The sequence below is a fragment of the Hyperoodon ampullatus genome (genome assembly GCF_949752795.1).
Source record: "Hyperoodon ampullatus genome assembly, chromosome: 2".
In the NCBI taxonomy this organism is placed as follows: Eukaryota; Metazoa; Chordata; class Mammalia; order Artiodactyla; family Ziphiidae; genus Hyperoodon; species Hyperoodon ampullatus.
Window position 1 is genome coordinate 97586291 of NC_136915.1, and position 15298 is coordinate 97601588.

At 48.9% G+C, this 15298-nt stretch overlaps 2 protein-coding genes across 2 annotated transcripts in view; both read left to right on the forward strand.

Annotated features, from left to right (window-relative positions):
* Positions 1 to 7126: 7126 nt before the first annotated feature.
* GPR61 (G protein-coupled receptor 61) lies at positions 7127 to 8482 on the forward strand (the record flags this gene model as incomplete). Its single annotated transcript, XM_079697937.1, has 1 exon — positions 7127 to 8482. The coding sequence occupies one exon, from the start codon at positions 7127 to 7129 to the stop codon at positions 8480 to 8482; it is 1356 nt and encodes a 451-aa protein (XP_079554063.1).
* Positions 8483 to 12798: 4316 nt separating this feature from the next.
* The window catches only part of GNAI3 (G protein subunit alpha i3), a gene marked incomplete at its 5' end in the record, with an annotated part of 38313 nt that continues 35813 nt past the window's right edge, over positions 12799 to 15298 (forward strand). Inside the window, one exon of the mRNA XM_079697966.1 lies at positions 12799 to 12916. Within this exon, the coding sequence (XP_079554092.1) occupies positions 12799 to 12916 (118 nt within the window). The remainder of the gene's footprint in view (positions 12917 to 15298) is intronic.

A 15298-nucleotide genomic window follows, 5' to 3' on the forward strand; every position in this document is an offset into this window, starting at 1 on the left:
CCTCTTTCCTGAGAGCAGGCTTTGACAGATGCAGAGAGAGCAGAGGAGGAGGGCAGTGGGTGCCACTGAGCAGGTGAGGGGCTACAGGGAGAAGGCTGTGGGCACATAAAGAGCATTCGAGAGACTATTGAATACATGGATGGGCGAATGAAAGATAAACTTGTTCCCCTTCAAGGTCTCATCTTGAGGAGGCAGGAAAGAGTGGGAGGGGACATAGCCCCGTCAAGTGGTAGGCAAGGGTAGGGCAGGGCTGCACCAAGGAGAAAGTTTGGGATGGAGAAATCAGACCTCAGCACCAAGGGCTCCACCATGATCCTGAGGAGAGGAGTACCCCTGCCTCCAACCTGTAACAGGAGCCCACTCCTGGGTATGCATGCAGTATGGTGGGCCATGGATCTCTGACGTGGCTTGTGGGACCACCTCCAGTTTCTCCACCTTGGCCTTCCCACCTCCTCCACTGCGCTAAGCTCTAGAAGGAGGTATTGGCAGGGTGGGGTGGGAGGATGTAATGTCAATAGCTACTCCAAACCCTGAGTTCATTTAATGAGGTATTGCATAAAAAGGCCTCCCCAGATTGGGCCCTCAAGAACTAGTATCATCATCATCTTTGTTGTTCTGTTATTATTGTTATCAGCTGCCTCCAAGCCAGGATAGGCAGTTTTTCCTCTCCTTCTGCCTCTCCTGAGCCAAGATGACCTCCAGCAACTGAGAAGATACTCTAGGATCCACTGCCTCCTTGCAACCACCTTTCCCAAAGGCTCTCTGGGAGGGGCCTCAGGACCTGGAGACTGCCCGCTGGCCACCACACCAGTTGTTTGACCAGCCAGGGTACTAGCTCCCCCAAGCCGGAGAAGCAGGCTATGTATTATAGGCTTCCTATCCCTATTAGATAAGCTAGGAAGTGAAGAAAGTTTGTCCATTTTATAGATAGAAAGATTAAGGCACAGATGGCCAACTCACAGGCTAAAGTCTTACTATAAACCAGTAGAGTAGAGCCCAATTAGAACCAAGGATTCCTGAATCCAGTGCTTTTTTTTTTTTTTCTTTTTTTCCCTTTGGCCATGCTGCGAAGCTTGCGGGATCTTATTTCCCCGACCAGGAATCAAACCCAGGCCCAGCAATGAGAGTGCCGAGTCCTAACCACTGGACTGCCTGGGAATTCCCTCCAGTGCTCTTTCTATAATCGTGTTCTGATGAGCCCGAATTCTCTCTGGTTCTTTGGAAGGGAACCATGTCAGTCTGAGCTGGGCTTCTGCAGGAATGATGTGGGTGCTGATCAGGGACAGGCTTTACCTGATCCCAGAGGGTTTGACTGATACCAAGATGATCTTGCCGACGTGATAGAACAAGGTTTGATAAAAATCACTTTGCTGTCTTCAGGTTCTAATTTGACATTTTAATTAGATTTCCCTGTATTCAGGTATATCTAATTTTGTTTTAGGCTGTTTCCTAGAAGGTAGTGTCCATTTCTATGGAATTGGCTTTAGGGCCTCAGCCCAGAGTCTCATGTCAGGCCCCCAGAGAAGCCATGGGGGCAGGGGGAAAGGAGTAAATGCTTTGGCTTCAAACAAACCTGGGTTCAAATATTGGCTCTGGTATTTACTAGCTATGTGACCTGGGCAAAGTCACTTTACCCGGGGTACCCATTTCCTCATCTGTAAAATAAGGTGAGTCATGGCTGCCTCATAGAACTGGTGTGAAGATTGAAGGTCTCGTATGTAAAGGGGCTGGCACTCGTTAGAGCTCAAGAAAGGGTGGCTGGGATATTGGAGATCACAAGGTCGGGTCTGGGCTGGTCAGTGGCCCCTTTGTTGTTGACCTGGGGCAGCCACCTTGCCCCCTCTGAGTTTCCTGGGTGATTCATTGTTCTTATGGCTCTTTGGGTTGGGTCTGGTAAACAATTCCAGAATTCCCTTTCTTCCCTTTTAGAGACAGAGGGAGTTCCCGTATAGGTGAGTCTCAGGAAAGAGGGCTCTGGAGTAGATATTATGCCTGAATTCCTTGTCCAGGCTCATGGCTCTGCCATGCGTGGCTTTGGGTAATCTCTCGACCTCTCTGGGCCTCACAAATATGGGTGCCTTGGCCTGTAGGATGTCTTACAGCTCTACAATGTTAGGATCCTATCCTTGGGTGTCAGTCATAATCCTGGGGGAGCTGTTTTCTTCCTAGTTGGTGGGAAGCCATGCCCCTTCATCTCACCTCCAAAGGCTCATCACCTGGCCTTGGACCTTCTGCCGATAATGTTCCCCAGCTCTGCTCAGTCCCGCAGATCCCACAGATCCAGACCAATCAGAGCCTTCCTGAGTACCTGCCTCCCACTCTGCCTTCAGGGAGCAGTGCTGTGCTGGTACCACAAGGTGGCTTATGAGGATGTTGGATTCCCCCATCTCCACCAGCTCTCTCAGCCCCACACCACATAAACATACAACCTAAGAAGACAATAGGAAGGCACTTTTTGAGGGGCAAGTGCAGGGTTAGGACAAGGCCCTTAGCTCCTCTTCAAACCCGACAGCCACTCCTGAACCTGTCCTCTCTGTACATGCGGCAGCTTCCAAAGGAGCCAAACCTTGGGCCACGCCCTCGAGCCACGGCCCCTGCCAGACCTGACCCTAGTGCCCTGTGTCTGCACTGACTGGCCTGGCTACAAAAGCACCTTGGTTCTGATGTCACAGAACCATGCAATGGCAGGGCTGTCAGGAACCTTCAGGGATCATCTGTCCTATATTCTTTTTGAACTGATAAGAAACTAAGGCCAGGAATGGCAAGTGACTTGCCCAAGGTCACACAGTTAGTAACCGCCAGAGCCAGGCCTTAAACCTGGATTTTCTGACTCTGAGTGCTCTTTTTATGTCATCAGGCTGGCCAGGAGGGTCTCCCCCGCCTGCCATCACCTGACCCTAACAGGTTTTTGAGTTACCACTCCAGAAGCCTGAGAGGAGGGGGAGGGGCTGTGCCCACTCCTGGGCACCTTGCCTGGGGGCACTGGTGCCTGGCTGCTGGCTCTAGAAGTGGCTCCAAGGGGCTGGGTGGGAAGCAGGAGGCCATTAGGACCCAGAAGCTCTCAGCGCATCCTGCTCTGCCGGCTGCCTCTCACTGATCACTGCAGTGGTTCAGGCTTCAGCAGCCTTGGAGAAGCATCAGCTGAGAGGAGCTATCACATGGGAGCCGGGAGCTGCTCAGCAAAGGTAGGAGTTGCCGACTAGGCCAGGAATGGGGGCCAGACCCAGGCCTGGTGGTGAATGCTGAGGTACTGTACAGAAGGGTACAGCCCATCCTACCTTACAGTGGGCAGTTTTGTCAGGGGATGGGCCCCCAGGTATCCCGAAGGCAATATTGGGGTGTGGGCATCTCTGAAGCCTAGAGATGGGGGTTGATCTGCTGCCAGCAGGAGTACCCACATCCTGCAGGCAGACAGGGTTCCTCATCTATCTTGCTCTATGTCATAAAAATGGGTCCCCTTCATCCTAGGAATGAATCCTTTGGCATCCAGGCCGATGGGCAACTCTGTATCTTGGGCGTGGGCAACTCTCCTGGGGAGAGGTGCTGTAGCCCCCTGAAAACCTTTCCTGGCTTAGAAGGGGCACGCTCTTGTCTGAAGGGAGGCCAGTCTTGGGTCCTTGGGATGGAGGCTCTGTATCTAAGAAACAGGTATATGTGAATCCCAACACCTCTGTGGCCTTGGGCTGGGCACTTATGTACATCTTGCATCCTGAGACGCAGCTGTTTGTAACTTGACCATACCCCTGCTAGAGGCCCAGACCCCAGCTCCTAGGGTGGCAAAGCCTTCCAGGTACTGAGAAGTCCTAGAGGTGAGGGAAGGTTTGCTGGAAGGGAGCAGAGGGAGGACAAGAGTGTCCAAGAAGGCATGATGATATGAGCTAGGAATGGAGTGAGGCTCCCTGGGCTTCCCCTGTGAAACCGTTACCCACAGCCCTCTCAGGCTTTACCCTGGTCCATCAGTGAGGAAGTGCTGGGGAGCAGGTATATTGGCTCTTCTTTTAGAAGGTAAATGGGAATACTGGAATTTAGAGGTCAGTGCAGAGATACTGGCAAGTCTGAGGGGGTGAAAAAGAGAAATGTCCAATGCCTTCTTGCCTAGGGCTCCATCATGGCTGCACAACACCCCTCCATCTCCACGTGGAAACCATGTCTGCTCCCGCAGTCTGGGACCCTGGGTGAGCCTTGCTGGCAGACACTTGATGTCCATGCAGACATGGTGGGTCTTGACTCCTTTAGCTTCCAGGGCCTCAGAGTCACGTCTTCTGGGCCCCACTCCCAGGTAGAAGGAATGCGGGAGTCATGGCATAGAGAGTAAGGGGCAATGTTGCCTCCCCTGGTGTTTCGTTCCACATTTTTTTCTGGCAGATTGTCTTATGAGAAGGGTCTGCATTTCTGGGCCCTCTCTTCACCTTCTCTGCAGACCCAGTGGCTATGTGACACGTGCTGTCTCTTATCCTCGGGGAGAGGCACGTCTCTAGGTAGTTGTTCAAAGTTAGGGCTGCCTCAAGTCCAGGAGCCTGAGTTACTCGTTCCAGAAGACAGGCCCCTGGCTGGCACACAACTGATGGACTGAGTGTTCTTAGAGTATGTCCTAGGGGGCAGAGATACAACTGATCAATCTGAGTTTGATTCAGGTCACAAAATTGTACTGAGCACCTATCGCATGCATGGCATGCTGGAAGTTAAATTAGTGCAAGGTTGGTGGTAATGCCAAAAACCAAGGGTGATTGTAAGGCTGTAGCAATGCAGGGGCAAGAGGACCCATCTGCCCCAAGTGGGCCCCTTTACTGCAGTAAGAGAAATGATGGGTTTTTAACTGAGCAGCCACCAGGCCCTCCATAGCCAAGGAACTCACTGAGCCATCAAATGTTGTTATATATGGGAAACTTAGAGGTTGTCCAGTTCAAACCTCCCATTTTACAGATTAGGAAACTGACCCAGGAAACTTCTGGCTTGTCTGCAGAAAGCCCATCAGACTTGGCATGTCCACACTTTGCCTCTAATTTTGATACCTTAGTACACTATGTTGAGGGAATCTGGACTTCAAGAATGGCATATGGAAATAAAAAAAATTAAAATTATAACTGACCCTTGAACAATGTGAGGCTTAGGGGCGCTGACCCGTTGAGCAGTGGAAAATCCAGGTATAATCTATAGTTGGCCTTCCGTCCTACATTTCTTCTGAATCTGCAGTTCCACGTCTGCAGATTCAATCTACTGCTGATGGGATCCTGTAGTACTGTAGTATTTATTACTGAAAAAAAATCTGCATGTAAATGGACTCCTACAATTCAAACTCATGTTGTTCAAGGGTCAACTGTACATTGAGCAACTTATTTCAATTCTGTGCAAACTCAGCATGGATAATGAGACACGTAAAACAGCTTTGAGCAGGAGAAATGAGAGACACTGAACACTCAGACTCCGCCCCTTGCCAGTTTCTTCCAGTTTTCCTCTCTGCTTTATGCTCACCCACCTCCACCTCTCCATACCTCTCACACAGATGCCTACTCCTCCCTCCTTGTTCTGGGACTGTGGTAACAGTCCAGGAATAGGAGGGTTTTGGCCAGGGGTCCTGTGATGATCCGCTCCAATGACCCAAGATCCAGGGGCCTGGGAAGTGGGAGGTTAAGAGCAGCTCCTCTCCCACCTGTGGGGGAACAGTGACCTTGGGAAGTTAATGAGTGGGTGGAGAAGGGCAGCTTTCGTATGACTTACGCCCTTCTGGCCTTGGGAGCAGTGGAGTCTGGATGAGCTGAGCTCCCAGTTTCCCTCTACCTGGGATGTTTTGTTTTCACTGGTCCTTCTCAACACTCCCAAAGTGGCAGCTCTTTGTCTTGGGGATGGTGATGTCTGAGCACACTAATGCACAGTCCTTCCCCCTTTCAGGTAATCTCTGTCTAGTGGTGAGAGACATTTTTAGAGATGGTTCAAATTCAACAACTATTTACTGAATGTCTGTTATGTTGCAGCCACTGTGGAGGGCACCATCAAACACAGTATGGCACAGTGGGCTGGAGTACTGGCCCTGGAGCCAGGCCTCCCGGGTGTGTACCTGGACCTTGCTACTTACTAGCTGTGTGACCTTTGGTAAGTTATTTTATCTCTGCAAGCCCCAGTTTTATTGATTGCAAAATGGGGATAAGAATAACATCTACCTCATAGGGTTGTGTAAGGATTAAAATGAGTTAATAGGGGCTTCCCTGGTGGTGCAGTGGTTGAGAGTCTGCCTGCCGATGCAGGGGACACGGGTTCGTGCCCCGGTCCGGGAAGATCCCACATGCCGCGGAGCGGCTGGGCCCGTGAGCCATGGCTGCTGAGCCTGCGTGTCCGGAGCCTGTGCTCCGCAATGGGAGAGGCCACAACAGTGAGAGGCCCGCGTACCACAAAAAAAAAAAAAAAAAAAAAAGAGTTAATATACGTAGAGTGCTTAGAACAGGGTCTGGTATATGGAAAGCACCATAGACATGTTACTGCTTATTATTAGCAATTTTATTAATAAATTCTGCAGCATCTTCCAAACAGTTGTGAAGTAGGTATTATTCCCTTCATTTCACAGATGCCTTTATGAGGAAACTGAAGTTCAGAAGAGTTAGTAGTTCCCAGACCTAGGACTGGAAACGAGATCTCGTGCTCCTTCTCCTCCCCGACAGCTGCTGCCATTCTGAGGAGACAAGAAATCAGGAAGTTTACATAAGCAACCTTAATACTGGGGCACTATCCCAGAGTTCAGCAGGACCCTGGGAAAGGGAGACAGAGGATTTAGAGTCCCTGGATAACAGTCCTTGAAAGGGGAGAAGGGTGTGGAGAAGAGAGGAAAGGAGCTGGAGACCACTCAGAAGACGGAGTGTTGAGTGGGTGAGGCTCCCGCATCTCTCATGCTCCTGCTTCCTTGCAGTCACCAAGGTGGACCCGGAGCTGCCTCCCGAGCCCTCAGTCCCCGGCCTTGAGGGCTGGCAACAAGAGCCTGCCCGAGAGGCTCCAGCAGGAGGCGCTCTCTCCCCACCCCAACCTGCACACACAAAATTGGGAAGCCTGGGCCTGGGCTTGCCATCCCAGGGTCACTGGACTAGGATGGGGGATGGGCCTGTGACAGGAGGTGCCCTGGGTGTCCTCTTTCGGCCCCATGGAGTCCTCCCCCATCCCCCCGTCCTCAGGGAACTCTTCCACTCTGGGGAGGGTCCCTCAAACCCCAGGTCCCTCTACTGCCAGTGGGGTCCCGGAGGTAGGGCTTCGGGACGTGGCTTCAGAATCTGTGGCCCTCTTCTTCATGCTCCTGCTGGACTTGACCGCTGTGGCTGGCAATGCTGCTGTGATGGCTGTTATCGCCAAGACACCCGCCCTTCGAAAATTTGTCTTTGTCTTCCACCTCTGCCTGGTGGACCTGCTGGCTGCCCTGACCCTCATGCCCCTGGCCATGCTCTCCAGCTCCGCCCTCTTTGACCATGACCTCTTTGGGGAGGTTGCCTGCCGCCTCTACTTGTTCCTGAGCGTATGCTTTGTTAGCCTGGCCATTCTCTCGGTGTCGGCCATCAACGTGGAGCGCTACTATTATGTGGTCCACCCCATGCGCTACGAGGTGCGCATGACGCTGGGGCTGGTGGCCTCTGTTCTAGTGGGTGTGTGGGTAAAGGCCTTGGCCATGGCTTCTGTGCCGGTGTTGGGAAGGGTCTCCCTGGAGGAGGGAGCTCCCCGTGTTCCCCCAGGCTGCTCACTCCAATGGAGCCACAGTGCCTACTGCCAGCTTTTTGTGGTGGTCTTTGCTGTCCTTTACTTCTTGTTGCCCCTGCTCCTCATCCTAGTGGTCTACTGCAGCATGTTCCGAGTAGCCCGAGTGGCTGCCATGCAGCACGGACCACTGCCCACGTGGATGGAAACCCCCCGGCAACGCTCTGAGTCTCTCAGCAGCCGCTCCACCATGGTCACCAGCTCGGGGGCCCCCCAGACCACCCCGCACCGGACGTTTGGGGGAGGGAAGGCAGCAGTGGTCCTCCTGGCTGTAGGGGGACAGTTCCTGCTCTGTTGGTTGCCCTACTTTTCTTTTCACCTCTACGTCGCCCTGAGTGCTCAGCCCATTTTGACTGGGCAGGTGGAGAATGTGGTGACCTGGATTGGCTACTTCTGCTTCACTTCCAACCCTTTCTTCTATGGATGTCTCAATCGGCAGATCCGGGGGGAGCTCAGCAAGCAGTTTGTCTGCTTCTTCAAGCAGGCGCCGGAGGAGGAGCTAAGGCTGCCTAGCCGGGAGGGCTCCATTGAGGAGAACTTCCTGCAGTTTCTTCAGGGCACTGGCTGTCCCACGGAGTCCTGGGTTTCCCGACCTGTACCCAGCCCCAAGCAGGAGCCACCTGCTGTTGACTTTCGAATCCCCGGCCAGATAGCTGAGGAGACCTCTGAGTTCCTGGAGCAACAACTCACCAGCGACATCATCATGTCGGACAGCTACCTCCGTCCTGCCCCCTCACCACGAGTGGAGTCCTGATGGGCTGCTGGACACTTGGAGGGAGATGGGGCTGGGGGCCGGTTAGGACCGCAAGGAACTCCTTGTGGTATCACCTTTTCCCAGCTAGCTGGGGCTGGGGGTCTCTGCACACAGCTTTCGCTTAGTGTTTTCTGGGTCAGGAACAGAGCCAACTGGATGGATATGTGGCAAAAGCCTTGGACATGGCTGTGAGCCTTGACTCCTGGGGGAGGGAACCTGGTGAGATGGTGACGAGAGTAAAGGGTCAAGAAGGTGAGATGATGCCTCTCAACCAATGAACTTCCATGACTCAGGAAGCAGGGAAACTCTAAGGGTAGGAGTTGGAAGATATAGGGCAGCAGACCAGGCTTGGAGTTATTCTGGGGACCCTTTAGGATCTTTCATTTTTCAGTGTAATTGTCCAGGGCAGAAATTGCACTCAAGCAAGGTAAGAAAATGACCCATGTCTTCTCATTTCCTTGCTAGGTTTAAAAACAACTAAATTACAGCCAAGTGTTTCCTTTGAGTTAATAGATTTTTTTTTCTAGTTTTAAACCTGAGGTTTCCTTAAAGCGAGAGGACCAGCTGGGTATATTCCTTTCTTGAGTTTGGTCAAGCAAGGGGAAACAGCAATCAGGGCACACAGAGTAGAAGAGAGGAAAGTTGACTGCAGCTCTCTCTCTCCCGCCTTCCAGGAACAGCCGTTTTGTTGTATTTTTCAGTTTCTCTTTTGGACATGGGAGATTAAGTTTGGGGCTTGATCTTAGCAGAGGCAAGAATAAAGCAGGAATGTTTTTCTCTTTGTCTTTTAGGATGAAGAAGTGGAAAGATTGGGGGTTGGATGGCTGAAGGTGGGGGTTAGCATTTGAATCGCTAAGGTGGTTGGATACAGAGAGGCCTGTAGTAACCCAGACCAATAATACTGTAAATCTTTTTTTTCCAGAGCTGGCCTCCCTAATCTCTCTCTTCACGGCAGTGACCCATCGCCAGCCCTCTGGACAATCGGGTACAAGAGACTAAGGTTGGGAATGGGAAAGGTGGGGTTTCCATGGTTCATTAAATGCCTCCCTACTCCCATTCATCGCTCTCAAAATTAGCTTCAGTGACAAAGACTTAAATCTCTCTCCTATCTGCAGCCCTGGGTTGGAAAGGGAGCATGGGAGTTGGGCTCAGCTGTTCACTGATTGAGACTGTAGGAACTGTGTTGGGTGGTCTTGGTGGTGGTATATTCAAGGGAGGGGGAATAATCACAAACTGGACAGGACACCCATCTAGGACTACCCGTCCATCCACTTCCCTCAATTCAATCAGGTCACATTAGAGAGTTGAGGCCGGACCACATGGTGGTGTGATCTGTATTTGAACAAATTCCTGGCTTAACTGAGCATCAAAGAGGAAGATGGCTTGGTGGGAGTGGGACAGTTTCCCCTCTGAACAGTTAATAAATAATTTTTATTATAAAAAGTTATGCTGATATCAACATTGACTCCTTCAGTTCAACTCAGTGCATGATAGTTGAATACCCTATTCTGTAAGACTCACAGAGGATTTGCAGTCACTGCCTTCAAGGAGTTCACAGTCTAATTTGATCAGGTACCTTGTATTTTGACAGAGCATTTACATATAGTAAAGCACTATGGAATGTGTTAAGAGAAATATATTGAGGAATATGTTCGTGGTTCTAACTTCTGAGAGTTCAGCCTATTGCAGCAAGATGCCTATATGGAGTCTTCCTGCAGATTGAAAGTCTGGGGGCTGTAGATGAAACTCTAGTTGAAGAAAATAATTTATCACATGAAACGGGGCAGCTTCTCCTCCTCAGATCTAGGAAATTTTCCACGTTTCTGTCTTCCTACCACTAGACTTACTCTAGTCCAGTGCTTATTACATTGAGGAAATCCCTTAGATAATATGTACACCGAGGAGAGTCTTTTGCGATTGAAATGCATGTTCTCCTCCTCTCTCTCCTAAAGGTAAATTCATAAGGGACGAATCTCATTCCTAGATAGGGGGAAAACTTCTTCCGAACACCACTGATGAGCTAGCCGACCCTAAACATTGCCAGCAGGTGGCAGTGTGAGTCCAGTGGAGCTAGGAAAGATGAGTGCAGGTGGGGAGGGGTGGGGGGGACATTAAACACTGCCTGGCAGCCATTTTGTTAACTTATTTTGCCTTTTTGTTTGACTTTGCCCTCCAACTCTTCCTTCGCATACATCAAAGGAGAAAATCTTAAGTACAAGAATATGGCTAATTCAGGCTGAAGTTTCCTGACACTGTGATCTCACTGGTGTTTATTACAGAATTTGACATATGCTGGTTCATTTGCCATTTATTTTTCCCGGAGTGGATCATGAAGGATATAAAATTTTCTCTTCTATTATGCTGAGAACTTTCCCAACAATTTGTCATGACCACCTTCCAGGGGTTTTCTAATCACCAGGATCACTTGGTAAAGTTCCATATGTAATTCTTAGCTGTGAAAGCCATTCCTGGACAAAATTTGACCTCTAAATCCACTGAAGAAATCAACAGGTTGAGAAAACCGTGCTCTCAAGTTATTTTTTCCCCGCACCCTGGTGGTGTTGGGGTAACTCTCAATCCTGGATGAAAACCTTCTGTTGTCAGGTCTCCCAGGTAACATCTTATAGTAGCATGGTAGAAAAGGAGTGAATTTGGAGTCAGATCTACTTACTCACTGTGTGAACTTGGGAAAGATGCTTAATTTCTCTGAGCCTATCTCCTCATCTGTAAAAATGGGGATAATATTAACCTACCTCACAGGGTTGTTGTGAGGAATAAAAGAGATGACACATGGAAGCACCTAGCCATACTTGGCAAATAGGTACTCAATAAATATTGGTTTTTCTTCCCTTTCCTCTTGCCCTTTTTCCCCCTAAGTATTGATTATGGGAAAGCAGTCCCTTTTATTCTAACGGTCACTTGGAAAAGAGTAGGAGACTTCGAACTTTGAAGAACTGGCAGTAATAAATTATGGTGGATGAGGCTGTTTAAGGTGGCTCTCAAGAAATTCCTCTAATGATCATCAATCACCATATAGACCTTTCTGTTTGGACCGTATATTCTAAGGTTTAGGTTCTATTGGGGAGATAATATTTAATCGTAGGGAAAGGTTTTGGGGGCTACAAGAGTTTCCCCACCCTAGAATATATGGTGAGAGTATTTGTGGGGCTATTTGGAAGTAAAGGTAATTTAGGGCTACTTTCATTGTAGTATCCAGGATTATGAGTAAAAAGGCTATCAGTCTAGGGCTTTTATAGGGGATTTATCAACTTTCAGGTGATGCTATGGCTGAGAGGCAAATTTTACCAGAACTTCCCTTTCATGTGGTACAACGGGTAATTTTAATAGGAGATTCACAGGATGCACTGGTTTGTTTTAGGGTGTGGAACTTTGGTTGACTAATCCTGGTAGAAGTCCTAAGCGCTTAACGCAGGACGATATGTGAGCGCTAAAACTGGCTTATGTTGGGGAAAGACAGCATGGAAATTTTATGGAGAAACTACACTCTTACCTTTCAAGTAAAGTAAGATCTGTTAGCGATTTCAAGTGACCATTTACCAACGTAGTAGCTGGGCAACTCTCAAGTTCACTGGGTACATTTTGAGAGCAGGAGGCGGTGGGCCAGAGGAGAGGGCAGAAAGGGATCGATAAAGTCCCAGGCATGGTCGGTCTTACTAATTTCAGATGTGGAGCGCGGCCAGGGCCCAGACTCTAATTCTCATCCTATAGATCTGGCTGAGACAACTTCGGCCGAGAAAGTGTCCTACACTTGGGTAGAGGCTCCGTATCTCCACAGCCAGAGTCCAAATGGGTTTTCTGGCCAGTGAGAAATTCCCAGCAGAGATTTCCGTGTGGGCTGCGGCCTTTTATTTGGGAATTCCCATCCCCCACGTCAATCTGAAGCCGCCTGTGTGACCTCGGGAGAGTGTCTTGAGCCGGAGAAGCCAGTCCCTGTTTTTTCCACACTTATCCAAATAAGGCAGCCGAAAAGGTGAAAGGGGACTAAGGTCGAGCGGCGCCCGGCGAGCTCGACAGGGCAGCCCTACACCACGCAACGGCCGCTTGACCTGCTCGCTCCTCTCTTCGTTCTCTCGCTCCCGGTTGCTCCTCCTTTACCCTAGCTAGACAGGGCCGAGAAGTAACGGCCGCGGGCGTTGCCGGAAGTGTCGTAAACCGCCGGATATCCGGTTCCTCTGGGCGCTCAGGGAGCTGACGGAGAGGGCCGCCGCCCAACAGTAGTCGCTGTCTCTGCCGGCTCCGCCGCAGTCTCCGGTGTGTGAGTGAGGCCGGGCCTGGTCCCCTCTCCCTCCGCCGCCATGGGCTGCACTTTGAGCGCCGAAGACAAGGCGGCGGTGGAGCGAAGCAAGATGATCGACCGCAACTTGCGGGAGGACGGGGAGAAAGCGGCCAAAGAAGTGAAGCTGCTGCTACTCGGTGAGGGGCTGGGGGCGGGGCTGGCGGGGTGTTCCCGAGGGCCCAGGCACTTGGGAGTCCTGGGCGGGGGTTCAGGCCGCGCCGGAGGAGAGGACCCCGAAGAATCTGGAGGGCGTGACGGACGTGGGGCGGGGTGTGGGGGGTTGGTGGCTGAGGCCGGAGGGCGTGATGAGGGGGTGGGGTTTTGGGGTGGTAGGAATTAGGCTGGAGAGAGGGTGTGCCTCCATGCTGGAATTGGGTTCAGCGAAGAGAGCTTGGAAGTGTGGTCCAGTAGGACATTGAGACTATTAGGAATATGGGAAAAGCTCATAAAGGAAGAGCTGCTGTTAGGGAAGGTTTTGCAAGGGGGAGGGGTTGGAGTGAGTTGGTAGCGAGGACGGGAGAGTGTGTTGGGCTTGTAGAGAGGGGGGCAGGGACAGAGTGGTCACATAGGACGTTGTCATTTATTAGAGAATGGGCATTTTGAACTATCGGTAAGGTGGAGGAACTCTGGGTTATCCAGGAACAGGAAGGTGTGTGGTTGAGATAAATGACAAGTTCTCAGGTATAAAGGAAAAGTTTGGGTGCAGAAGCTGTGTGTACTTATCCACCTTTTTCTATTATTTTTATTCTCTTAAGGTTTTATAACTCCTTTCCTTGTTTTTATAAAGTGGGAGGTTGTGTGAGCTGAGGAGATTTAAGGACTTGCTGGTTTGAGGCTTGTGGCATAAGATGTGACGATAATAGATTACACAGTGGGAGTTGCTGAATAGTTGCTAGGGATGATGTACAGTGGGACTGCAGTTATCTTAGGATAAGATAAATATTGGACATATTTACTGTAAAAGGTGTGACAGTGACAGATTTCTGGTGAGCTGTTCTTTTTTTTTTTTAAATCTTGGCTTCAGGAATTACTTTTATTTTACCTGACATTTGTTTTAAGTAGCTTTTATGTACAGTCAGATGCATTTTACTCAGCATGGTTAGTTTTAGAATTTTTGAGAGACTGGTTTCTAGAGGCTCAGTAAATCACATAAAGTACCCTGGCATCAGCTTACCAAAAGATCAAGCCACATTTCTTCACCTTTAGTATTTTCTAGGGATCTGTTAGGGAAGACTAAATAAGAGTAATGGTTTCTGTAAGCAATAGAACTTTACTTTTTAAAACAAGTGATTTTTGGGAAAAAGAAGATGCTTTAGAAGTGCCAAATTTTTATGGTGTAAAGCTCCAGAGGACACAATGCAGCACCATAACCCAGGGTTTATTTTGTACTCCAGGGTGTTCTGGGTGGCCATGCTAGTCTTTTCATGTTAACATGTTTGATGGTTTGTAGATTGCAGAAGCCCTGGTAACAGCTTTTTGGATAAAGAGGGAAAGTTATGCATTGGAGCTTGAGCTTTCAGTTTGAAGACCCGATCTTACAGAACGTATGAAATAAAATTGAAATTCCAGACTGCCACTGTCCATATAACAGTATCATTTGTGAATGAGCGTGGTCCCTGGTACATAGTAGGTGCTTCTTAAATATATACTGTTAACCAGCATGTGCCAGCTAATGTTGGACATTGCTCCTTGGGGCCTTTCAGATGTTTGATATAAACCATAATACTCAAGGCATTAGCATTGTCTCTATTGATCGATTAGTTATGAAAGTAAAGGTGTATTTTCATCTTCTGTGGTTATTTTGATTTACATTCATCATTAGAGATCCCCTCAGGACATTAGCCTATTGTGATACAGGACTTTATAAATAGTGCATTTAATTAAAAACAAAATTAAACACATGATCACTTAGGGAACTTCAAAAGCACTAAGTAAAAACATTTGCTTTTACTTTTCATCAGTTTCATTGTTTTAAGTAATATTTTTTTATATTCTTGAGCAAGTTAAATCAACAAATTCAAATAGGTGGCAGAGAGAGATGTTCTTGCTTGAACCATAACATAACACACTTATGAAATTAAAGTTATCTTCCTTGCTATTTGTGTAAGCAAAATGCACCCATCACTGTATACAAATAATTTTCTTTTTGCTGTAGAATACCTCCTTTGATGTACATGCAAGTCATTTTTTAACTTCATCACTGTAAAACTATCAAACTTGGTCTAAGTTGAGATCTATTTACTTAACTTTTGGGTTACCTGGCACATAATAGGTGTTCTTTAAATATTACTGTATTTCCTTCCTTGCGGGGATGTAATTTAGCATAGTGATTAACAACATGGGCTCTGAAGTCAGACTGTTTCAAATTCTAATTTCCAATTACCAACTATAACCTTGGAAAGTTGTTTACTCAATTTCTCTCTGCATCAGTTTCCTCATCTTTAAAATGGAGAAAACAGAGGTACTTCATAGGGTTGCTCTGAGGATTAAATATGATAATGTGAAGTAGAACACAGTCT